The following is a 24,026-nucleotide window of genomic DNA, read 5'->3' on the forward strand; positions in this document are numbered from 1 at the left end:
TTAGAAATTTGTTGCATGAATGAATAGAAAGTTTCTTGGATCCGAGTCACTTATATAGGGCAGACGAACCTTGCACACAGGTAAAAAGTAGAACAAAATTTTAGTCAATTAACTTAGTGCACCTGAAGCTATAAGTATGATTTGTCTTCGATCCTCTTCATAAGATTAATTAAGTGATCTAAAAATAATGGAAAGTAAATGCAAGATAATTGTTTTTCTAACTTGAAAATTTGTTGTCAGCCTCAGCCCAATTGGGGTAAATGATGATCCGAACGTCACAAAAACATTATAAAGCCCTAAAAAGAAAATTAAGCTCACTGAAAATTCCCGCGTCCCCATATTGGGAGAGCCAGTTACCACGCCCGATTCACTCACCTCAAATCCAGGCCTCGTCAAATCTCGTGCTATGCCCAGTGTGGCGAGTATCCCACCACCTTACTCCTCCGATTCTAGGGTTTAAAAATTTCTCCAAAAAACCCGGTGAAAAAGCTCGTACAAAACTCGGCGAGTGCGTGGTTAGGTCTTCCGGCCGGCGATGAAGACGACGCAACTGTTCAAAGGTTCCAACGTCTTTATGTCTCGGAATCTGGTGCCTCCTGAAGTCTTCGATACACTTCTCGATGCTTTCAAGCTCAACGGTGCCGAAATCTTCCTCTGCTGCGACCCCTCTCGGAGCGGTCCCTGCGATTTTCATGTCATCGCTTCTCCCGGCCATGTGCGATCTTTTAATAGCTGCAATTGCCCATTTTCTGAAAGAATCTCTTCTTATTGCCATTGTTTTGGAGTTTTGCAGGAGAAATTTAAGGATCTTAAAGCCAAGGGTTGTACCTTGATAGGTGAGATGAGTTTATTTATGTTTCGGTCACTGAAAATCAAATTAAATGTGTGTTCGTGAATTTTCTTAAAAAGAGTTATGTTTTTTGCGTTGCAGGTCCGCAATGTGCGCTCTCCTGTGCAAAAGAGGGTAGACCGCTGCCACAAGGGGGATTCACTTGTTGCCTAGCTATGGATGGTCTGAAAGTTCTTGCTTCTGGTTTTCTGATGGATGAGAAGGTAATTGTTTTTTGTGAGAGTAGTAGCTATCGTTTTTAGTATGTGTCGCTGTATGTATGACTCTTTGTTTTCTATTCCGGAACTAAACAGTTTTGGAATTCTTTTAGTTTATGGCTCAATTTCTGTGTTTTAACGAAAAGACTGACCTCTCGCTCTACGTAGTGGAAATGGTAGAGAGAAATGTCTTTTCTCAATTTAAGAAGAAGAATGTAGATTAAAAATTGGTTTCTATTCAGAGAATTATTTTCAGTTACTCTAGAAAACTCATCCCTCTTAATTGGTTGATTGCAATTCTTTTGAAGGCCAAGATCAAGGAGTTGGTTACTTCCATGGGGGGAGTTTTACTTTCCAGAGCTTCTTCTGATGTCAACTTCGTCATCGTGAAAAATGTCTTGGCTGCTAAGTACAAGGTCTATTGTTCAAAGATTGCGATCAATATTCTTTTTACCTTCTGAAGGTTCACATCTGTAGATTATAACTAGCTTCTTTATTAAAATATCAATGCTGCTGTTTTTCGTCATGCATCTCAGAAGATTACTCGAATTATGTTAAGTAAGCTAAAAGTGTTATCAGTTCATTTAACTCTATTTCAATTAGCACTAGGCTATGTTGATAGAGACAAAGATGAACTTTTTCTCTGTCAATACTGGTATATTAAGGTTAGATTGAAGTGGCTGTTGATCTTTCGCTTGGTGCATTTGAGTTTTATATATTTCCAGCAGTGTATAGTGCCTACAATAGAATAGATAGGCCTATTCGTGAAAGCAGAGATATAAAATGCTCCTAATGAAGGCCTCAATATTGTTGTCACCCTCCCTATTGATGGATTCTGCTTTGTTCATTGTCAGATGGTTGCTGAATGTAATTAATACTTAGCTCTAATGCAGGTTTAGTTCTCAGACTGATAAAAATGCCATTGTTTCTGAAATTATTTTGAGTTAGCCTCGTGCCTCTGATGACTTCTCATTGTACATCATATCATAGAACATAGTGAACTGTTGTGGTTCTTGAGGGAGCTGTTCAAAGCCAGTTATGCTTATTTTACTGTGCCAGCTAAATCTACTTTATTATTTTAACGTGCAGTGGGCTCTGAATACTCAGAAGAAGCCAGTTGTTACGCTGAATTGGTTACATCAGTGTTGGAATGAGCACCGTGTGGTTCCCCTGGAACCATATAAAATCCCCCCTTTTTCTGGATTGACAATCTGCGTCACAAGAATTCCAGGAGGTTAGAAAACCGATATCTTTATTATTTGTGAATCAGGTTCTTCATCGATAGTTAATCAGTGATTTATTATCAGATGAGCGTAAGGGAATGGAGAAAGTAATTTCAGAATATGGAGGGAGATACTCTGCTGAGCTAACAAGGAGTTGTACTCACTTGATCGCTGATATATCCTTTGAATTATTCTAAAATAATTTGCTAATCCTAGGCCATACTGTGATTTTCTGGCTCATTCAGTTGTTCTGAACCTGAATTAGCAGTAGTCAAGGCTTGATAATCGGGTTCTTACAGTTACAAGATATGTGATATAACCATTACGCGATTGATATATAGAGGCCTTAAATATTCCTTATGTTCCTGTACACCAAAGTTTGAGATTTCGTTGTTTGGACTTTAATGAAAATTGAATCCTTGACATTGCATACGTTGCTGAAGGTGACAAATACAAAGTTGCTCGGAAATGGGGTCACATTCAAATTGTCACACGGAAATGGTTTCAGCAGTCCATCGATAGAAAAGGTGACTTTGGTGTTCCGGCGTTTTATACATTCTCATACTGATCAGTATATTGGCTCTCTATAAGTTAACAGATTTATTCGATACTGATATGTCACCTTTTCATGCGCAGTTTGTCTCAATGAAGAGTCATTTCCTGTTCTCAGCTCCATACCCTTGACAAGAGGGTTGCGAGATTCAGGAATCCATAATGGTCAAGGAAAGTTTCCTTTGCCTGCAGCTGTGTCTGTGTCTGTGGCAGATTCAAATGCTTCTTGTGCTCAGTCTAGAGACTCAGATACAGAACCTTCTGCCTCACAAGATATTTTTTCCACTTCTATGAATCCCAGTACCGATGTTAAAGAACCAAGTGAAGGCCTAAGTACAAGTCCACAAGAGCAAGATATTGATGGTTGTACTGCCAGGGATTCAGAATCCGAAGACAATGACCTGTACTTATCAGATTGTAGAATTTTCTTGCTTGGTTTTGAAGCTTCTGAAATGCGTAGACTTGTTAAGTTGGTCCGTAGAGGTGGTGGATCCCGGTATATGCTGCTCAACGAACGAATGACTCATATTGTTGTTGGAACTCCTTCAGAAAGGTAAGCGCATTCTTTGCACTGCCATAGTGATTGTTTTTTCTGTATTAGTTCTTTCCTTTTTTCTCTTGTACCATTGATCCAGTTCTGTAAGATGGGTCTCTCTAAGCATATTCTCTGTAACATTTTGATCTCTACATAGAATATTCATTTACAGTGAGAAAAGAGAGGCAAGGAGTATTGCAGCGTCTGGTGTCATTCAAGTAGTCACACCCAGTTGGCTTGAAGATTGTGATTGTGAGAAAAAAGAAATTCCAGTTCGTGAAATATATACTGCTCGCCACTTGATTCTTCCAAGAGGTCTGTTGTCTCATTTAACAATTTTTTTTTTTTATCTTGGAAAAATGTCATCTATCCAAGATGCATGAAGACATATCAAAGTGTTTTATTACAGTTCTCTAACAGACTTTTTTCCGCAGATTCTGCATGCTTGACCAAGGGATCATTTGCAGGGATGTCAAGTATGGAACAGGGTAAAAATACTCTCGGTCAGAACATGGCATATGATTCATCTTCAAGGAGTATCAATGTCTCAAATGAGCAAGCAGCTTTGCTGGGAAACAAAGAAGCAATGCAGGAATGTGGCAGGAATGATGAGATTCATGCGGAAAGAACAATTGTATCACCCAAGCAAAAAGAAACATCTATTTCCCTTGTAACTAGTAAACGCGAAGAGCAACGGAGTATTCAATGTGAATTCAGTGGTCAGAACAACCAAGAAAGAAAGTCATATGTATTTAAGGGAAAGACATTTTGTTTCTCGCAATCTTTTCCTGAAGATAGGGTATGTGATTATTCGAAGAATCGGGTTTCCTTATCTTGCTCTAGTTTCTTGTCTGAGAATACAAGTTCAAGGTCTATTCACTGATGTGTTACAAAATTGTGCAGCGACCTGAAATCGTGGAATGGGTTAATCAAGGTGGGGGAGAAGTGGTGGTAAATAATCCTTTGATAAATAGCGCAGATTTTACTATTGAATGCCATGGTGGGTTCCGAAGTGCCGGGACTACCCAAATTAGCTATGTCTCAAGTCATTGGGTTCGATCTTGTTTAGAGGTATTATTCTTCTCAGATTTCCTCTTTTACTTACAGGTTGTATCTTTTATTCTGGTGTACTCTGTGTCCAACTGCCATACCATCAGTCATTTAAACTTTTTATATCTACGTTAGCTTTTCATTAAAAAATGATGTCTATCTATTATCTTACTTTCTACTATGCGTTTATATCCTTTTAATACTATTTTTCGGGATTATTATCTAAGCTGTTATCTTGATGATGTAGGATGGTTGTTTACTTGCTGTTAGTAGTCATATCCTCTACTCACCTCTTCCCTGCCAGACACCTTTGCCTGGATTCGAAAGCCTTTGCATTTGTACTTCCCAATATGAAGAGAAGGATATATCACTCCTGTTAAATTTGTTTTATGTACTTGGAGCAAAATTTGTGAGAAAACTAACCAGGAAAGTGACCCATTTGCTATGCAACTATGCAAACGGACTTAAGTATGAGACAGCTTCCAATTGGGGAATAGTTATTGTGACACCTGACTGGGTTTATGAATGTGTTAGGCAGGTGGGACTCCATGGCTTCTATATATTTTAAAATTGTTTCTTTAACAAGGAATCTGTAAATTTAATGGATAGTTCTTTCTGTTTTTCTTATGTGTAGAATCAAGTTGTTTGTCCAGACAACTTCCATCCAAAGGAATTGACCACTCAAGACAGAGAAGCAGGTTCTGGCTTCGCAAGTCAATTTCAAACACAATTTGCGCCAATGCCCTCAAGGGACAATGTGTCTCTACTTGTAAGCCACTCTGAAGACAGGGGAAAAAGTCAAAATTGTGCTGGTAAAAATTTCTGCGGTAAAGCTGAAGTAAATAACAGACTTGGAGAGATTGGAAGGGAACAGACTTTTCCGTCTAAGAAGGCAAAAATTTTCAGAGATGATCATGCAAGTAATGTGTTTCCTGTGGGAGAACATCCAAGCAATTGTGACCGCCCTTCGAAGTCTGGAGAAGGCAATGTCTCTGGAAATGATGTAGCAAGTAGTCGTGAAGTTCCAGATGTGGCTGATACTATTGAGGATCTGTTGGAGCAGACTAGTAAAGTGAGTACTATTTACTTCTTTCTCCAATTATTTAATCCAAGTAATATTTTCTCATTATTAACCTCTGGTCTTCTGTCTAGATTCAAGATAAGAAATCTCCTGGGAGGATTTCAGAAAACACTGTATCCTCACAGTTTGTGTGCTCATTCAAATTTTATCCTGAGTTATCATTTATCAATATTTGGCATTGTTTGACTCCTTGATGATAAAACAGTTTTTTTCAACTAGTGAACATTACAATACCGGAAATCACTCTGTCACTGGGCTGTCTAGACACTGGATAAACAGGTACTTAACATTCATAAATGCAAGTAACATTTTGCAGATGTTTTTTTTTTTTTTTTCAACCTCAAATGCTTTGAACCATAAAAACTTGACGGACACAAGTTTGCTTGGTTCAAAATACGCACATCTTCATGAACCTCAAAAACGTTTTGTCTTGTTTGAATATCCAATCTACATCTATCACTATATTGCACTACCATGACTGTACGAATGGAATGTATCCTCCAATATGTTGTACGTAGGGAGTGTAAGAATATTAATGATGTGCAATGGATTTGAGAAAAGACATGTCTCAAATCGAAATGCTGCTCATATGTGATTCATGTTTGCCTACGAAACTTTGATGTGTTTTTCAGAGTCCATAAGAATGACGACATGGGCAGCCATCCAGGGGATGTAACTACAGGCACTTACGGAAACTTTAGTGAAACACAGACAGAATCGCAGGTTATATATAACTTCTTTTCTAAATATACCTTGGGGATTCCATTATTGGAGCTTCCATGTCTCGTTAATAGTTGAGTTTCTGAATCTGAGTTTGGAATTTTAAACGAAACTGCACCATAAAGCTTTGTTAATCAGAGGTGTGTGCCCTCTTATTCATGTGCAGTTCTATTCCATTCAAGATATTCACTAGTTAAAATATCTTGTTATAAAATCTCTCCGTGTTGTATCTCATATCTGCGCTTTTACAAACCTAAACTTTCAGAAAAATGTTGCAGGTTGTTAGTTACGAGGAAGATCATTCAGGAAGGCAGATGCTTATAGACAGAGTTAGAACACGAAGCAGCTTAATGTAAAATAAAACAAGGGGAGGTGCTCGCTGAGATAGAAACATCAAACTTGTGTCAGTGGATTGATGAGAAGTCCAGTGTAATGTTGCATAAAAACCATTAAAGCAACAGCAGCCACATCAAACAAAATCCATATGCAGCTCACAGTTTTCTTTTGACAAAGTACAGTTAGATCACCGAGAGAATATCTGGTGACTAACGTGAGGTAAATAATGTTTGTATCCCGATTCAGGTTAGCTCGAGCATTATCAATTTGTTTATCTGAGTTGTTCTTGTAACTTGTTAAAACATTTCAGAGCAATTTGAGAATAATCGCTTAAATTATAGCGCCATCCACCGTAACTTAAATTATACAACCTATGAAGTGGAGGTAGTATAAGTCTTTATGATAAAGGCTTATCGCTTAAAGTTTGCAACTTACTAGATCTTCATTTACGAATTAATTTGGTGTTTTCCACTTAATTATAATCAACCGCAAGAGACGACAACAAAGAAAGGCACGCACACATTTATATTCAAAAACTAAGAACACAAGTCACAACAAAGATTCATACATCACATGGAAAAAAAAAAAAAAAAAAAAAGGGCAAATTTTCAATTATATAATTTGGCAAATACATAATTGGGGTAAGATAAAACAGTGACAAATACTGTAAAAATAAAGAAGATTACATTCAGAGAGATTTTACAGCTAGAAAGCGAGGCTCCTTAGGCATGAACTTCTGGTTTGCATAGACATCCATGTAATCTCCAAAGACAAACTTGGGGTACTTGTTTTCACTTCCTTCCCCCGCCACCACGGCTGGCCCGATCGCGGCCTTGTACGACGGGTTGTAGAAGGAAGCTATGGACCTTCGGTTTCCTTCCTCCCTCGCCAACACCCTGTGCCATGCGCTCTTGTACCTGCCAAACCCATTATGGTTAATACCTTTTCATCTAAAAAAAGTTTTTTTTTTTGGTACTAGTGTTGTTGTTTTGGTTCGTAGAAGATTTAGAGAGAATTTTACCTTCCGTTGCTAAGAACTTCAATCTGATCACCAGTGTTGATAACAATGGCGTTAGGTAGAGGCTGAACATCGATCCACTCGCCGTCTTTCAAGACTTGAAGGCCGTCGTATTCATCGTCTTGGAACAGCAAAACGACACCTCCTGCATCAGTATGAGCTCGGAGGCCATTGACGCGCTCCGGGTGAGGACAAGGTGGGTAATGGCTGACTTTGGTGCCAAAGAAAGCTGTCTCTTCTCCATCTTCCATGCCTTCGTTGAAAGCTTTCTTTATGTAACCTTTAGGCAAACCCAAATTCTCATCCATCACTTCCATCATTTTGCTTGCTAGCTTCCTCACTTCTCCTCTGTATTCTCCCATCGTTTCTCTGTTACATAAAAGTTGAGATTTTTGAAAATGGGTTTGGAAGATTTTGATTACTGCTGAGAGGGAAAATGTTTTACTTGAGGCCGCAAGTGTTGGATGGCCATTCGTTTTGGTTATGGTCCAAGAGAGTGAAGACATCTTCCCAGTCAACGCTCTCGAGTTTCTCTTCAGAGTTTTTCTGAACCAAGTCGTTGAGCAACTTCACGGGATTTGAGGTCTTGAATGCTTCTTCTCTCTCTGTTTTGTAGCATTCTGAGCTCAGCTTCTTCACCTTATTCAGAAGCTCCAATGGAATCCCATGGTTCACCAGCTACACACACACACACAGATGAGCACATAAAAAACAGAGCAAAGAGAACGAGAATGTTCTGTTTTTGGTTATAAGATCCGAACCTGAAAAAATCCCCATTCCTCGCAAGCTTTAGCGATTTCAGAAAGTGTCTTTTCTCTCTCTTCACCATTGAGCTTGGAGAAATCGATAACAGGAATCGCCATTTCAGATCCACAAAGAGAGAGGGAGGCTCTGTTTCGGGTAAGTCAAAGACGACTCTGTTTTGTAAACTGATTTAGTTGTGAAGATTATGGAAAGCTTAGGCCTCCATTTTATACTATTCCTAAGATTTTCCCCCTTTACTTGTTTCTTCATCTGTAATGAAAAGTAAAATAACATAAAACGTAAAAATGAACAGTTGACTAATTTATTTAATTTCACAGTTCGTTTTTACGTTATCTTTATGTTACATGTTTATTTTTTTTAATGCTAAAGCATGCATACAACCGTTGAATATTACAGTTTCATACTACTTTCATACTAATAACTAGATTCGGACCCGCGCTACAGCGCCGGGGAAAATTACCGGGTTTTTAATCCTTTGTACGTTGCGGAATAATTTATTTGTGTTTGCTTTACTTTATTTTGATTATTAATTAAATTCTATCATTTTTAGATTGTATTTTTTTGTGTTGGTTTCGAATATGTTTAAAATTATTTAAATTGTATGATTTTAGTTGGATTGTTAATTTTAGAACAATATGTGACATATATACATGTATAAATATTATACTATGAATCATTTTTAAAGTTTGGGGATTGACCCGCGGTACACCGCATAATCATAAATACATGATTTTAACTTGGACCTTTCATGCAGTTTTGTAGAATTGCAAATATCTAGAATAAACAAATAAAGAGACAATGATTTCTTATTTCTTATCGTGTTAAAATGTAAAATATGTGTTTATGTTACAATTTTCTGGTAGCAGAAACTTATTTATATAGATAATATTTTCTTAGAGTTAGGTTAGCGTTGAAAAAAAGATTAGCTTTATAATCAAGCCAGAAATTCGAAACTATTGCCAAATAAATATATTAAAGATGGTTGAAAATGAATTATCCCGTAATTGGTGTGAAGATCATAGTTAATATAGGAGAAAACTATACATCTAAATATTAATATAAGATATTTAAGGAACATTTTGTTTTGAAATATTATGGATAATTTGATAAATATTTTATATTTAATTTATATTTCTGATTTTTAGGTTAATTTGTTAAACCAATATACAAAATCATACATTAATGTATTTTTCCTTAAACAAATTAAGATTAATGTACTTTCCAAAACCGATATTGATGGTTTAATTTGGTAGATTTCGAAATAATATATATGGAAACTGGTATTTAATATCTTTAAATTTTTAGTAAGATCCAATTGAAAAATTTCGTGTTAATTTTTTAAAAAAACCCGACCCAAAAAACTTTTGTACTTCTCTTTTACTATAGTAGGGATATGGGGTGCACATATCTCGATGCGTTTTAAATGTTTTTATTATCCTTTCGTAGTTACTAGTTAGTCCATCTTCTTGACTTTTAATGTATTAAAAAACTAAGATAAAGATTAAGGAAATAAATAATCCTAACATGTTGCATAACAGTTCTTAGGCATTAATGAACCGCACTGATCTCACCAGGCTTTGACTGATCTCTTTCCCCGTGCTTAACCAACCGGTTTCACCGTTAATCTCAGTTTATTAAAATGAAATTTAAAAACTCTATTACTACTAATTTTCCCAAATACGGTATATAATATAGTTAAAAACTATTCGCATCAGATCGCTTCCTTAATGGACATTATTAGTTAGCAATACAAAATTGAACCGACTTCTCTTAAACCAATGTATAGTGTTGTGTTGTGTTGGAATATTTTTTTACAAGAAGCGGTTAGTTCTAACCTATTTTTTTTTTTTCAACGTATTGTAGAATCTTAAGTTTAACTTATATGTATTAAAGTTAATGAAATTAAGTGTTAAAAAAAAAACTTACATGCGCTATGAATTTTAAGATTAATCAAATACTGATGACAAAAAAAAAAAAGAATCAAATGCTGCTCTCAAGTACTATATAAAGAATAGGTCAAAACGTCCTAGCTAGTATTTTTGGTTTTGGACTCAATTTTTTTTATAAAAGATTATGGATCAAATAGAAATTCCATAGATAAAATGATATTATTAAAATTAGGTATATATTAAAAAGGGGTTAATTACTCCTGTCTGAAATTGATCATACAGACTGATACACCTCTTGACATTAGATTACGATGAGATTATTCATATACATATGATTAACTAGCATAAGAAGAAAGAGACAGAGATATGGGGTTTTTATTTTATTTAAGTTATTGCCTCTTTTATAGCTTATTGGATATGAACGTGGACACTAATAATTGGTTAACTAATTTAATTATATTCCAAATAAATTAATAGGCTTTGTTTCCATTGGTACGTGGACAAATTAGGGGAACATGGAGGATTTATATACAGTAGTCACTTCTATAAACTATTAAAGGAATATATACTACTAATTTTGTTGTATAAAGCTACCAAATAGTATAATACTAAGAGATTAATATTTATAGAAAAAATTAGAGCTACTGAAGTTTATTAAGTGGAAATAATTGTATGTACAGCACAGCCATCTGTGCTGGACACATGAGCAGGTGATGCCTCTTTTTTGTCATCATCCATCTCGATGCCTTTGTCTGAATTCGAGCACAACATAACAAAAGTCTCTCCATGTATATAATGTTCACAATTAATGTGACATTATCAAAAGCAGACGTTAAGTAAACCAAAAAAATCATAACAGAGATTGAGATCAGATCGATATTACCAACTGTGATCTAATCATATAGTTTTGTGTCAATTTTTTTCCTAGAAAATTAATGAGGTTGACTACTAACCAAGAACGTTAATTATATCATTTTTGATGGACCACTTTTTTTTTTTTTTTTTTTTGGTTTGTTGTAAATATCCCCATGCAAGAAAAATAACTATCTTAATTTGTTCTTGTTTCACAATGTACTGATGTATGTACTTCCCTAGGTGTACTTTAGTAGTAGCAAATATATATATATGGTTTATTCCGTTTGTTTTCTTTAAGTATTGACATTGGATTCTTGTCATTTAAACTAAAAGGTTTAGTTAAGTTATCTTTTTAATACGAGATTACGAAAAATATTCATTAAGTGATTCCATTCTATACCCTATGTCGGTGTATCTTTTTTTGAAATGAATTTAAGTTTTGATAAAATGTAGGTAAATCATCAAAGCTTGTCGTAGAGTAAGAATTTATATATAAATGATTTGATGTTGCTAGTTGTTAGTTATGATAATTGTTTGCTGTTTGGATCTCTCTAGCTATATTACATATGCATGTTTCGCTACTATTATTGAAATTAATACGTTTTCCATATCATGATTTATAGTACGAATAAATAAATAAAAATTCATATATTGTTCATCTATTTGCTCCCACTATTTCACATGCAGAAAGCTATTACGCCATTATAAACCCTAAAAGAGTAATTAACCAATACTATATATATATATATATATATATATATATATTTCAAAACAATTCAGATAATATTTTTAAGAACCTAAACTTAAGAAATTAATTTGTAAGAAAACTTTAGTTTTTGAACTGATAAAAAGCAAAGCCTATTATTATGTTTAATTATAACCAAGAAAGAAAAGAAAGAAAGAAAGAAGCAAAGCCGTCCATGATCACATGGGACTACACTTGGAAGTGGCGTTTGTTTGTATAATTAATAGATTGTTAATTAATTTATAAACATCGATACATTTTTTTTTTTTTAAAAGGTAAAACCATAAATTATCCAAATGCATTCCCCCGTGCCACTGTTTTAGTAATGATAATACTGACAACATTATAAACAAGGTCTGAAAAAGGTTATGAAAATGAAAAAAGAAAGAGAGAAATTAAGATTATTGGATTAATATTAACTAGTCATGAAAGAGGGTACAGTGGAGTGAATCACACATGGTGCTGAGTGATCTATGTCTCTTTTGTGTTTTGCAGCTATATATCGAATCTATGGACTTATTAAAAAGCTCAGCTTTGTTAACTATTATTATTATTATTATCATATCTTTGATTACTTTGTTATAAGAAAGTACATTCGCATTGAGTGGCCCTTCATATTGTATGCGCACCATTTCTATCAATCAGTCAATCTATATGCATGTTATGTTATGTTATGTTCTGTTGGAAAACTAATTCTGTATTTCAATACACACCATATCATATATATGTATATACCATAAGATAATTATATTTTATCATATTTTATTGAATATGTAAACATATATAGTTCAAATTTGTGAAACGAAAATCTTTTTTTTTTTGTCTAACGAAACGACCACTTTTAATTAACCATCCAAACGACCAGCAAAGTCATCTTAGTTCAATGTATGAACATGTTCCTCGATATTATAATATATGAGCTTAATTTAGTGAAAAGAAAGATAAATTAATTACTAGTACTAATTAAAGTTTGTAAGAACTAATGTCGACAGTGCTATAAATCCTCAAATCTAGTGGAAGTAGTACTACTTTTATATAAACTTTTACTGATTATATAATTCTCTAAACATTATCTTCTTGGTTTGCTTATTGACTCTGTGGTATATTATGAATTCATACAGTAATAATACAATTCTATATCACTCCCCTAGTTTTATTGTATTAACTTCGGGAGAAGATGAAGCGAAGTGTGCTAACTCCGCAAAGTAAAACAGTGAGAGACGTGGTCGGTTCGTCTCCATAATTTTTGGACCAACTAATTTGACCTTTCCATTAACTTAATTATTATTATTAACGTCTTTAATCTTTCTCTTCTCTTTTTAAGACTTTAACCGTTCGTTACCGACATTTTTTGGGGATCTTCTCCGACTTCACACTTAAACTCTCTTTTTGCACAAACCAATGAACCCTTGATTTTTGGCTTGGTGTGAGAGTGAAACACACAATATAACATTCTTTCCTGGAAGGAAAAACAAAAACTTTAATATAAACACATAACATGAATCTAGATATATCCTTTGGCTCTATACGCATTATTGAGATTCAATTCTTATCTTACTGCAATTGTGATTCGAAAATGCTATTTTCTACACGAGAATTCATTGATCTCAGTGAGTTATTGAGATCAATTCTAATCTGTCAATTGATATATCTGAAAGAGGAATAATTCGTACGTATACAATGATATTTACATTTATAACATCTTTCTTCTTCTTTTTTTTTTTTTTTGGATTAGTCCATACGCAATTGTATATTGAAGATAGAACCATATCACACGTCATGGTCTACGATTCTTTGGCTTTCCATTGACGCGGAGGAGCCAACTTCAAATGCAATTTATCGCAAACTAATTCATTTAAACTGCATAATCAATAATAGTCAAAACTATCTTTTATATCATTTCTTTCACCCATCTTCACGTTCTCACTGCTTCGGATTTACATTTCTACTAAACAACACTTAATCACTTTTCCTTTTATAAAATCCAGACCGAAAACTTCAGTTACATACATTGCCTACAGCTTCATTTTGGCATTAAGAGGACTAAAATCTCAAAAGCTTACAAAATGATTATTATGTATGAATCAATCTTTCCCTTTGTAGCCCTTTCATAAGCATTGATCTTGTTTGGGAGCTAAATTTGCAGCCACTTGTTTCCATTACTTGAAACAGTTCACCAAACCCCTCTTCAAATCCCTGTTTAAGCACACCATCGATGAGGATTTTCCAAGCGAGTTCATCATCGCAGTATCCACATCGAAGCAATTCTTTAAAAACCGACTTGCCTCTCTCTTTTCCTCCTCCTTCATACAGCTTGCAAATCAACATTTTGCAAGACTCTAGTTGTGGTGAGTGACCATTGCATATCATATCTTCCACAACCTTTGCAGCTTCCTCATATTTTTGCAACTTGAAGTAACATCTAAGAAGACCATTACAAATCTTCTCACTTGGAGATATTCCTACTTCTTCCATGCGATTTAACAATCTTTGCACTATCTCTAGATTACCAACTTCACAAATCCCTAATAAGAGCTTCTCATAGCATTTGACATCAGGGTTACACCCATGTTCGACCATCTTCTCAAAAAGTTCGACAACAATATCAAACTCCATCATCTCCCACATGATATCCGGAGACTCCATATAACTTCCTGGTTCGCCACATTTCTCTGTCATGTGTTTCTTCTCGAACAAGTGTTTGATCAGACACATATATGTATGATGAGAAGGTTCACAACCAGTATCCAACATGCGCTTCAGGACATCAAATGCAGAATAAGTCAGCCCTAGAGATCCATAAGCCTTAACCATTGAGGAATAAGTGAACTCGTCCGGGGTAACACCTTCTCCCCTCATTTTCACCACCATCTCCTCAGCTTCTTGTAACCTCCCAGCACTACAATACGCCGAGATAAATGATCCATAACTCTGCGCATCAGGTTTTTGTCCTGAAGACAGCATTTCATGAAAACATCTATCAGCTTCATAAAAATCCCCTTCTTTAAGCATTCTTGCAATAAGAGTCGTGTATGAACTCTGTGTAGGCTGTAACCCTATCTTCTCCATCTTTTGCTTCAGTGACAAGGCTTCTTTCAATTGTCCATTACTAGATAACCCGTGTATCAAGGCATTAAAAGTATACAAATCTGGCAAGCAACTATCAAACAACATTCTAGCATCATCTAGTTTCCCAACCTTGCAATAACCACTGATCAAAGCAGTGTACATGACTACGTCTGCAACTATGCCTTTACGTGTAAGGCAATCAAACAGATGGCGCGCTTCTTCTATCCGCTCATTTTTACATAGAAAATCTAGAAAAATACTGTATGTACGATGGTTCGGAATCAATCCTTTTTCTTCCATCAAACTAAGCAATCTATATGCGCTATCTAAGTTACCAGAGCTACACTGTCCAGCAATCAATGTATTGTAAGTAATCAGGTCTGGCACCAAAGTTTGCTCTTGCATCTTACTAAGAAGCCCCATTGCTTTGTGCACATTCTTCTTACAAAACCCTTTGATCAATGCATTGTATGTAATAACATTTGGCGTCAACCCAAATTCCAGCATATGATCTAGCAGCCCACTTGCCTCATCGAGATTATCTCCACTACAAAAGCTCTGAATAAGCACAGTATACATACAAACATCAGGCCTAATACTACTTTCTGACATTTGCTTAAACAAATTCAAAGCTTCTGACTTACGCCCTGATCCACATAAAGCATTTATAAGGACAGTATATGTACGAACATTAGGACAACAATTGTCATCTTTCATTTTCACCAACAAGCTCAAAGCTTCATCAATCCTCTTTGCTTCACAAAGACCATATATAAGCTGAGTGTATGAAACCTCATTTCTATGGCAACCCTTTTGAGACATCTCCTTAAAAACCTGAAAAGCCGCATCGACTTCTTTTCTTCGACAATGACCCGTAATAAAAGACGTGTATGTGAAGTAATCAGGATCCAATCCAGCCTGAATAAGCCTACTCACATACTGCTTTGCTTCAACCACATAACCAAGCTTACAATACCCATTGACTAATGTGTTAAACGTGTAAATATCTGGAGAAACTAAATCATCCAACATTTCTACATAGAGTATCTTCATTTCATCCACCAACCCATATCTAGCTAATGAACTCAAAAGCGTATTATAGCATTTAAGAGTAAGCTTGTATCTAAACTCAGAGCTATCGTCTTTACGCATTGTTCTACAGAAATCAACAGCAAACAAAGCTTCTCTTGGTGAACTGCAACTCTTGATCATTAATATCATGATCTTAGGAACCTCATAAGCTATTGCATGGCTACAGAGAAGACGAACCAGTGATGCGTATGAAGTAACATTGTGTTTGAACTTCGGCGTTTGAGAGATCCAATCCGAGAAACTAAGAGCTGTCAGAGGATCCAGATTGAGTGAAAACAGTGAAGAGACATGAGATGGCGTTATAGCAGGGACTAGAGATTTCAGAGAGGGGTTGTTCTGCCAATTTGGTTCCGAGAAAATTGAGAGTAATTGGCATGGAAGATTAGAAGAATCAGATTCCAATGTTGAGAGATTACATGTAAGAAGAGATGCGGCGGCGAAGAACGGCCTTCTACAGAGGAGGTAGCCGGAATAAGAGGGAAAGCGAAGGAATCTCATCGTCGGAAAGCTCTACTTCCAGTTCAAGCAACTGTAGGGTTTAGGGTCTATGAGAATAAAATATCTCAAACCCGGTACAATGCGCCGTGGCTATTACGTTCGGTATCTGCTCTGGTTTAAGTTTTCAATGAAACGACAGCGTTTTAGTTCAATTTCCCAGCTTCCCTTAACCGTGACTGGTCCGCGAGGGTAAATCTGTAATATTAATGATAAACATGTACTTTATGGTCAATGCGAGTCCCATTTTCCCAATTCTTGTATCTCTCTACTCGATCTCCATTTGCCGATCTTCGAAGCGGAACTGTGGCCAGTGACGAGCGAGAAGAGAAGATCTATCAGGGGTTTCGAGGTAGCTCATCGCATTCTTCGAGTGAAACTTTATATTGTCTTAAATTCCGATCAGGAACATTAATGACTGTTACGGTCTTAATTTGATTGTTTTGGTTGGGATTTAGAAGCATGGCAGGAGCTGGAACATCGATGCTGGGGTCTCTTCTTGTGTTTACAGTGATCCTCTCGCTTCAAGAGATTTACAGAGGGAAGTTAGCTTCAACAGAGCTGTTCACGATCCTAGGTGGATTCACCAGCTCTCTCCTCTTTTTGTTTTCTCTCACTGTAAGTTCTAAGTTCCTAAATTGGTTTACACTCATACTTATAATTTTCCTCCTATTCATTGAAATGCATTACCTTTACAACTCCAATGTTGATCTGTGTCGTAAAATATGAGATCTTTTGTTTTCTCGAATTCATCTACGTTTTTGTTGACTATCAATTTCGACCGATGCTGCAGTTCATTGGAAATTTCCAGGAATCTTCTGGCATCAAGAGTGGTTGGGGTGCAGGTATGTATTTGCTTCTTTTTGAAATCGAAATTGTTCATTAGATCAAAACTATTGAAATCGGAGCTGTAGTTTAAGGGAGTATACACAGCAGCATCACACTAGAATTAGTTTGCTTATGTTCAGGCTACTTTGTGTCTCTAATGCTTTAGTTTACTTTCTAATAACAAAATACCTGTGTAACGGTGTCAGTGATTCAATTGGTAGAACATGAAAATTGTCATCTATTGTCTTATTTGGATCACCTATATAAGAATCACAGTAACAAACAGCTAGAAGACCTATATAAGAATCACAGTAACAGACGGCTAGAAGACCTGACCTATATAAGAATCACAGTAACAAACGGCTTGAAGTTTGTTTGCCTCATCCTGCTTCTGCTGCATAAAAGTATGTATAATGTATTCAACAAGGGTTTGCAATTTATTTATGTCGATTTTCATTTTCGTGACAGTCATCCTTGCCGAAATCATTGCTCTTATCGCTGCTAGCACGGTGCATCGGGTTTGTATTACAACCTGGTAAGTGGACATTCACTAGCTCTGCGCTTGATATATGCAGTCCTCCATGTTCAATTATTTTATACCTCGGTAAAAGCACTGGGGTGATTGCTCTGCTGTTTCTTGATCTGTCTGCAGTTTTTTGTTCTCTGCTGGGCTATTGTACGAGATGAACAAGATCTCTGGATACATGCTATCCAAAACCGACTCCAAGTCTAAGAGACACTGAACCAGATAATGTAATAGGTTTATTCTGGAATTTAGATTTTGTTTGGCACTAGAAGATGCAAGAACACTTCCAACTTCATGAACTGGGATTCTTAGAAACCTTGAATTCGAGATCCTCATCTTATAGTTGATGTGACTTTTTTGTTGTCTTTGCATCTTATAATCGTAGAAAGATCATGTTGTTAGTTGTGCTTATGTTCTTGGAGAATCTAAATTGGTGTCTTTTGGGCTTGATGTCATACTCTCTTTATATTAATATCTCATGTATCCAAAACCGCAGCAATATATGGTTTCAACTGCAGTTATAAACTTTATAACAATTGAAATGGATCCTGGGCCAATTACACAAACAAAACATGTGCAGAGATCAGCCGTTGTGAGATGTGCTTACCAGGAAAGCTAAGAAAGTCAATCACATAAAGGCTCATTGACCAAAACGTTCATCTTCTCATTAAGAAACTTGAGCACATCTTCTCTATCTTCTTTGAGAAGCAGCTGTCTTAATCTACCAAAGGTCACACCTGATGGTCGAATCCCCATCTCGATCATCTCCTCTAACAAAACACAAGCTTTCTGAGTGTTATGCTGGTCGCACAGCCCGTTAATAAGAACAGCGAATGTATGCATACTTGGGAACACCCCTTTCTTCCTCATGTACTTCCACACTTTATCTGCCGTCTCCATCTCTTTCTTTTCACAAAACATCTTTATCATCATCGTGTATGTGTCTGCGTCTGGTTCACACACTTTGATCATCTTCCTAAACACATCAAAAGCTTCATCTGTCTCTCCACGATCTATTAGGTGGCGTAGAATAATGTTGCATGACTTAGAGTTAGGCGTCACACCCTTATTCTTCATTTCTTTCAAAACCCTATACACATTCTTCATCCTGTTTGCTTTGCAAAATGCGCCAATCAATGAATTGAAAATCGCTACATCAGCTTTCATTCCACTTCTTTCCATCTCGAGGAACGTATCGACGGCCTCTTCAAGCCTGTTTTCTGTTCCATAAGTATGTACAAGCACACTATAGATAAAAGTGGTCGGCTTGCAAATGCTTGGATCCATACTCCTCACAATGCCAAGAGCTTCATCAACTCTTCCAGCTTTACAAAGTATGTCAACCATTATACTATAGGTTACTATATCCGGGTGACAACCAGCATCAATCATCTCCCGAAAAACCTCTCTTGCCTTTGGCAAATTGGGTTCTTTCCCCCATCCTTCAAGCAATATGCTATATGTTTTAGAGCTTGGCGTAAACCGATCCCTCATATTCTCGAATATCTCCTGAGCTTTCCTCACATTCTTGGATTTACACAAAGCACTCAGCAATCCGTTGAATGCCACAAGATTGGGAGGTAAATCATACTTCTCCATCACATTGAATGCGTAGATAGCCTCATCCACTTTCTGGGCCCTGGCGTACTTCCTCATAACGATACAAAAAGTCTCGATATTTAGCATCTTCTTCTTCCTCATTGAGTTGATAAGATCCCACATGAGCTTGTACTGCCTTATCTTTGCGGTAGACTCGATCATCATGTGATACGCACGAACACTATGCTCGTAATGCCGTTGCTTCTCAGACCACTGAAAGAACCTGTAGGCCAATAAACCAGCATTCCTGAATCTATTTAGAACATCTTCTACTACTTCCTGTGAAACCCTTAACCCGCTTTGATCTAAAGCCGAATCAAGCACCAATTGCGGAGACGACATCATTACTTTAGATATGTTCTTCGCCACATCCGCAACATCTCTCGCTGGTTCGCTTGAACTACTACTATACAGCTTCGCAGACAGAATACTCTTGCAACCTAATCGGGATTGACGATTAAGAATTCTGATCGTCATGTTTAGTGTAACTCAGACCGTTGGCAGAGCTACATTCCTATCACCCAAAAAAAAAAAAAAACAATGTGAGGCATTTCGTCGAACAGTTGATGAACCTTAATATAGTTGTGCTTAAAAATTAATACACAAATATATCTATACACATCTGCGTTATCAGAAAATGTTAGGTTTTACCCAAGTGCTGTTTTTCAGAAGTGGTGGTTTTGCTCACCTGAGGAAGGATATTCCACTCGCCGACAGGGTGAAGGACGACGAAGGAGACAGAGGAGTGAGGACCGAGGAGGTGTACCGTACACCGTGTACGCACCATTTTGAAAGTGAGATAAATGGGCAATGCGTAAGCCCATTATTAAAGTAAAAAGGCCCAAAGAGCCCAATAAGCTAATACATGGCGCCGAGCCAGAAAAATGAGAGAAAAGGAAATTTAAAACTGAAGAGTGAAGAAGAGAAGAAGACTTTGTAGTCTTTAGAGAGCGAGAGCGGAGTTTTGAAATTTCCCGGTAAAGTTTTAAGCTCCTCCGATTTCGTTGTTTCGTTTTGCATTCTCTCTCGCTGATACATAGAATCGGACTACTCAGATCTCTGAGATCGATTTGTCAGTCAGTCATCATCACTTATTTATTTATTCTCGATCAATTGGTGGGAGATGGACGCTTTCGTTGTTCTCACGGAGCGATATGGGTTAAAGCCTCAAGGCAAGTCTGCTCCAATGGTAATGGATTCGTTGAAGCGATCGGTCAACCCTAAAAATGGCGAAACCGCAGAGTTGACCTCGTATGGTGGTTCTTCGAACACGGAATTTAATATTGGTTCCAAGTTTGACGGTGGGGATTCTGGTGGGTTTGACGACTTCTTGGTGTTTGATGAGCTGGAAAAGTTTTCTTCTAATCAGATATCTGGTAAATTGAGCAATCATAATGTCATCTTTGTTTATGAGTCCAGTTACTTTTCCTGTAATGTTGGTGTCATCAGTAAAGGTAGTTGATGATTTGATCCTGCAGAAAAGTTCTGGAACCAGAACAAGTCTATTGATTTGGGAAAGAGTGAAGCTGGTTCTGATGAGTTGATACCTGGATTTGGTGGAACTGCTCCTCAACCGAGTAACAGGTTTTGTGATCATTAGTTCAACATCATGACTTGAACCTGGACTTGATATATCTGTTTTTTTTTATTTTTTGTTTATTGTTGTTTCAGAGGGAACACTACATGGGCTGTTATTGCTGATGACCCTTTTGAGGTTCTACCATCAACTTTGGTACAACCATCTGCAGGTATAAATGTGGATTCACTGAAAGAATTTGGAACATAACTCGAATTTCTCCAAATTTTAGCACAGGGAGTGAAGAAGTGTTGATCTTTTTGTTAATCAATATTAATGTTGTGTTGTTTTACTTTTTGGCACAGTTAGCCCAACAATTTCTTCAGTTGATGATCTTGTAGAATTTGCTGTGGGTAGTTTGCATTGCAGCTCCCTGGATTCTGAGAATGCTGGTATTATTTATAGAGAAGCTGAAGATGCTGAAGAAAAGAAACAAGAATTTGGTGTAGATGACCTTGAGTCCATTTTCATCCCTCAAGTAAGAAACTGCCGTGCAAATGTTACAATGTTTCACCTTAAACGTTACCAAACTACAAAACTTTGTACTGAAATCTGCATCTTGTATTCGTCTTTTTGATGCGAAGACGTCTTGCAAGGAAGTGTTTGATGTGCCAAAAGAGAGATATACTGAAGGTTCGCTTAGTACAAAGAAACATGATGCTCCAGCACATGTCCTAGATGACTTTTCTCCACTTTTTGGAGGTAGGCGTTGTGGTGATCTGTTTTCTTCAGTTATCGGATTGTTCGCATATATTTCTAAAGAGCCATGTTCATATGCAACAGATGACCCATTTCTTGGAGAATTTAAGGGAATTACAGGGGAAAGTGACAAAAGAAGAATAGCCAGATGGGAGCGTGAACAAAGAATGAAGAAACAAATGGTATGCATGGATTTTGCTTTGATTCATATTGGTGCAACCTTTGCTTCCACTATATATATTACTAGATAATGTCCCGCGCATATGCGCGGGTTGTTGTATATTTATTTAATTATTTTAATTTATTTATTACTTATAAAAAATAGATTAAATAAATTTTAATGTTTATGACATTTTTACATGTTATTAATTTAAATCATACAATAGAAGCATACATCCATATCTTTTGAATTTATTCGTTGATTAATTGTTCAATTAATCAATTTTGATAGTAATATTCTTTAGTACTTTTCAGTATTTTTTGATAAAACAATAATATTGTTAATGATAAAAATAGAAATGATATTGGGAGAATTTAAAAAACACCCCTTTAAAAGTAGCACTTTTTGAATTTACCTCCTTTTCAAACTTTATCAAAACAACCACTAAAAATGTTGAAATTTATCCAAATATGTGTGTAAACTTATAAATATACACAAAAATTTACCTTTATTTGTGTATAAAATTTTATTTATTTCAATGTCTTACAAATTGGTTTGAATATAACAAAAAAATATTTTGTTAAAATAATTACATACTTTGAAAAAATATATATATATGAATATGTGAGAAAGAAAAAAAAATATAAAGTAAAACAATGAAAATGGTTTATTTAGCTTGATTTTCTTATGGTGCGATGGTGAGAAATCAATATTTTTGAATCCCATCGATAAAGTAATTTCCTTATAGCCATAAAATATTATTATACATATGTATTATACATTTAATAGTATAAAAAACAATGAAAAATGAAGAAGAAATATAATTGAAAACAAAAGTTTTAACCAAATATATAATCAAGCTCTTACAATGATATCTTAATTGAGCTTTCAACCCATGCAAGAACATTAAAAATTAAACAAAGAAAAATATTGAGAATATCATATATGGTGGAGGAGGATGTAAAAATGAGTATTTATATGATAAAATATGATGTAAGTTACAATTCTAAATTAATTAAATCAGAGGAGTTATAATTATATTTTATAGTGTGTTAATTGAAGTTAAATGGAGTAAACAATAAGGAGAGAGTGAAACCTTAAAAATTCCCAAGAAATAATTTTATTTTTAATCTCTTTTCATATTCCTCTTAATTTAATTTATATTTCTAGGTTTAATTATATTTTTCATCCTTGTAGTATATATAATAGATAAAAAAATGGAATATCAAATTGTTTTTTAGATAGGAAATCAAGTATAAAATTCAAAGTTAAAACAAATTATAATGTTCTTTTTATTATTACATGTTGAATCACAAACTAAATATAAGGATCATTATTCTTAAAAGAATGTCTTACAAATTGGTTTGATAATTATATAACAAAAAGTTTATTTTGTTAAAAAATTACATACTTTTGAAAATAAATTAAATATACATGAATATGTGAGAAAGAAACAAACATGCAAAGTAAAAGAACGAAGATGGTTTCTTTAGCTTGATTTTCTTATAACCATAAAATATTATTATACATATGTATTACATTTAAAAATATAAAAAAACAATGAAGACATAAAGAAATACATAAAAACAAAAAATAAATAAAATTGAAAACAAAAGTTTAAACTAAATAATTAATCAAACTCTTACAATGATATTTTAAATGAGTTTTCACCCCATGCAAGAACTTTAAAAAAAAAACAAAGAGAATAATGAAGATATGAGATATGGTAGAGAAGGATGTTAGAATGACTATTTATATGATAAGAAGTGATGTAAGTTACATTTTTTAAATAATTAAATTAGAGGAGTTATAATTATAATTTATAGTGTGTTTAATTGGAATTCAATAAAGAAAACCAATAGTCTTTGGAAATTTATATAATTTTCAGTTTCATTTTAGTAGTAAAGTGTGAACTTAAAGTATGAATTAATGTATATAATTAAATGTGTTTTTTTGGTTAAAATAAATATTATATTTTAAAAAATAAATACAAAATGGAACAATAAAGAGAGAGGAACAATTGAGAATATATATATTATACCATATACTTGAAATTCTCATAAAATATTATTATACATATGTATTACATTTAAAAATATAAAAAACAATGAAGACATAAAGAAATACATAAAAACAAAAAATAAATAAAATTGAAAACAAAAGTTT

The 24,026-nt window shown here is 35.1% G+C and overlaps 6 protein-coding genes across 9 annotated transcripts in view; 3 read left to right on the forward strand and 3 right to left on the reverse strand.

The window, feature by feature from the left end:
- Nucleotides 1-246: 246 nt before the first annotated feature.
- LOC17895762 (DNA topoisomerase 2-binding protein 1) lies at nucleotides 247-6,882 on the forward strand. Of its 2 annotated transcripts, none has more exons than XM_023787324.1 (17): nucleotides 247-715; nucleotides 794-836; nucleotides 932-1,053; nucleotides 1,356-1,463; nucleotides 2,137-2,281; nucleotides 2,355-2,446; nucleotides 2,704-2,797; nucleotides 2,907-3,375; nucleotides 3,515-3,672; nucleotides 3,792-4,156; nucleotides 4,261-4,428; nucleotides 4,655-4,945; nucleotides 5,042-5,479; nucleotides 5,560-5,601; nucleotides 5,694-5,767; nucleotides 6,121-6,211; nucleotides 6,487-6,882. In XM_023787324.1, exons 1-17 carry the CDS (start codon nucleotides 536-538, stop codon nucleotides 6,562-6,564), a joined length of 2,958 nt encoding a protein of 985 aa, XP_023643092.1. In that variant the 5' UTR covers nucleotides 247-535; the 3' UTR covers nucleotides 6,565-6,882. The 2 variants fall into 2 exon arrangements, with proteins under 2 accessions (XP_023643092.1, XP_006300682.1); XM_006300620.2 differs by having other exon boundaries at nucleotides 249-715; nucleotides 3,530-3,672.
- A 184-nt stretch (nucleotides 6,883-7,066) lies between these two features.
- Nucleotides 7,067-8,485, reverse strand: LOC17896063 (1-aminocyclopropane-1-carboxylate oxidase 5). The gene is made up of 4 exons (XM_006302529.2): nucleotides 8,324-8,485; nucleotides 8,008-8,240; nucleotides 7,566-7,931; nucleotides 7,067-7,461 (listed from the first exon to the last, which is right to left on the reverse strand). The coding sequence occupies exons 1-4, from the start codon at nucleotides 8,423-8,425 to the stop codon at nucleotides 7,233-7,235; spliced, it is 930 nt and encodes a 309-aa protein (XP_006302591.1). The 5' UTR covers nucleotides 8,426-8,485; the 3' UTR covers nucleotides 7,067-7,232.
- Nucleotides 8,486-13,889: 5,404 nt separating this feature from the next.
- On the reverse strand, nucleotides 13,890-16,475 carry LOC17894466 (pentatricopeptide repeat-containing protein At5g65560). The gene has a single exon (XM_023788561.1). It carries the CDS (start codon nucleotides 16,473-16,475, stop codon nucleotides 13,890-13,892), a length of 2,586 nt encoding a protein of 861 aa, XP_023644329.1.
- Nucleotides 16,476-16,724: 249 nt separating this feature from the next.
- Nucleotides 16,725-18,241, forward strand: LOC17895711 (keratinocyte-associated protein 2). Of its 2 annotated transcripts, none has more exons than XM_006302941.2 (5): nucleotides 16,725-16,824; nucleotides 16,931-17,090; nucleotides 17,266-17,317; nucleotides 17,769-17,835; nucleotides 17,953-18,241. In XM_006302941.2, the coding sequence occupies exons 2-5, from the start codon at nucleotides 16,935-16,937 to the stop codon at nucleotides 18,041-18,043; spliced, it is 366 nt and encodes a 121-aa protein (XP_006303003.1). In that variant the 5' UTR covers nucleotides 16,725-16,824; nucleotides 16,931-16,934; the 3' UTR covers nucleotides 18,044-18,241. The 2 variants fall into 2 exon arrangements, with proteins under 2 accessions (XP_006303003.1, XP_023644072.1); XM_023788304.1 differs by having other exon boundaries at nucleotides 16,758-16,824; nucleotides 16,934-17,090.
- A 66-nt stretch (nucleotides 18,242-18,307) lies between these two features.
- LOC17894741 (pentatricopeptide repeat-containing protein At1g77360, mitochondrial) lies at nucleotides 18,308-20,185 on the reverse strand. Of its 2 annotated transcripts, none has more exons than XM_006301105.2 (2): nucleotides 20,114-20,185; nucleotides 18,308-19,939 (listed from the first exon to the last, which is right to left on the reverse strand). In XM_006301105.2, exon 2 carries the CDS (start codon nucleotides 19,900-19,902, stop codon nucleotides 18,451-18,453), a length of 1,452 nt encoding a protein of 483 aa, XP_006301167.2. In that variant the 5' UTR covers nucleotides 19,903-19,939; nucleotides 20,114-20,185; the 3' UTR covers nucleotides 18,308-18,450. The 2 variants fall into 2 exon arrangements, with proteins under 2 accessions (XP_006301167.2, XP_023644071.1); XM_023788303.1 differs by having other exon boundaries at nucleotides 20,077-20,140.
- A 363-nt stretch (nucleotides 20,186-20,548) lies between these two features.
- The window catches only part of LOC17895870 (auxilin-related protein 1), a 5,437-nt gene continuing 1,959 nt past the window's right edge, over nucleotides 20,549-24,026 (forward strand). Inside the window, exons 1-6 of the mRNA XM_006301008.2 lie at nucleotides 20,549-20,801; nucleotides 20,904-21,009; nucleotides 21,097-21,173; nucleotides 21,307-21,500; nucleotides 21,586-21,703; nucleotides 21,785-21,882. Of these exons, the coding sequence (XP_006301070.2) occupies nucleotides 20,549-20,801; nucleotides 20,904-21,009; nucleotides 21,097-21,173; nucleotides 21,307-21,500; nucleotides 21,586-21,703; nucleotides 21,785-21,882 (846 nt within the window). The remainder of the gene's footprint in view (nucleotides 20,802-20,903; nucleotides 21,010-21,096; nucleotides 21,174-21,306; nucleotides 21,501-21,585; nucleotides 21,704-21,784; nucleotides 21,883-24,026) is intronic.

This window comes from Capsella rubella, unplaced genomic scaffold (genome assembly GCF_000375325.1).
Source record: "Capsella rubella cultivar Monte Gargano unplaced genomic scaffold, Caprub1_0 scaffold_2, whole genome shotgun sequence".
Taxonomy (NCBI): Eukaryota; Viridiplantae; Streptophyta; class Magnoliopsida; order Brassicales; family Brassicaceae; genus Capsella; species Capsella rubella.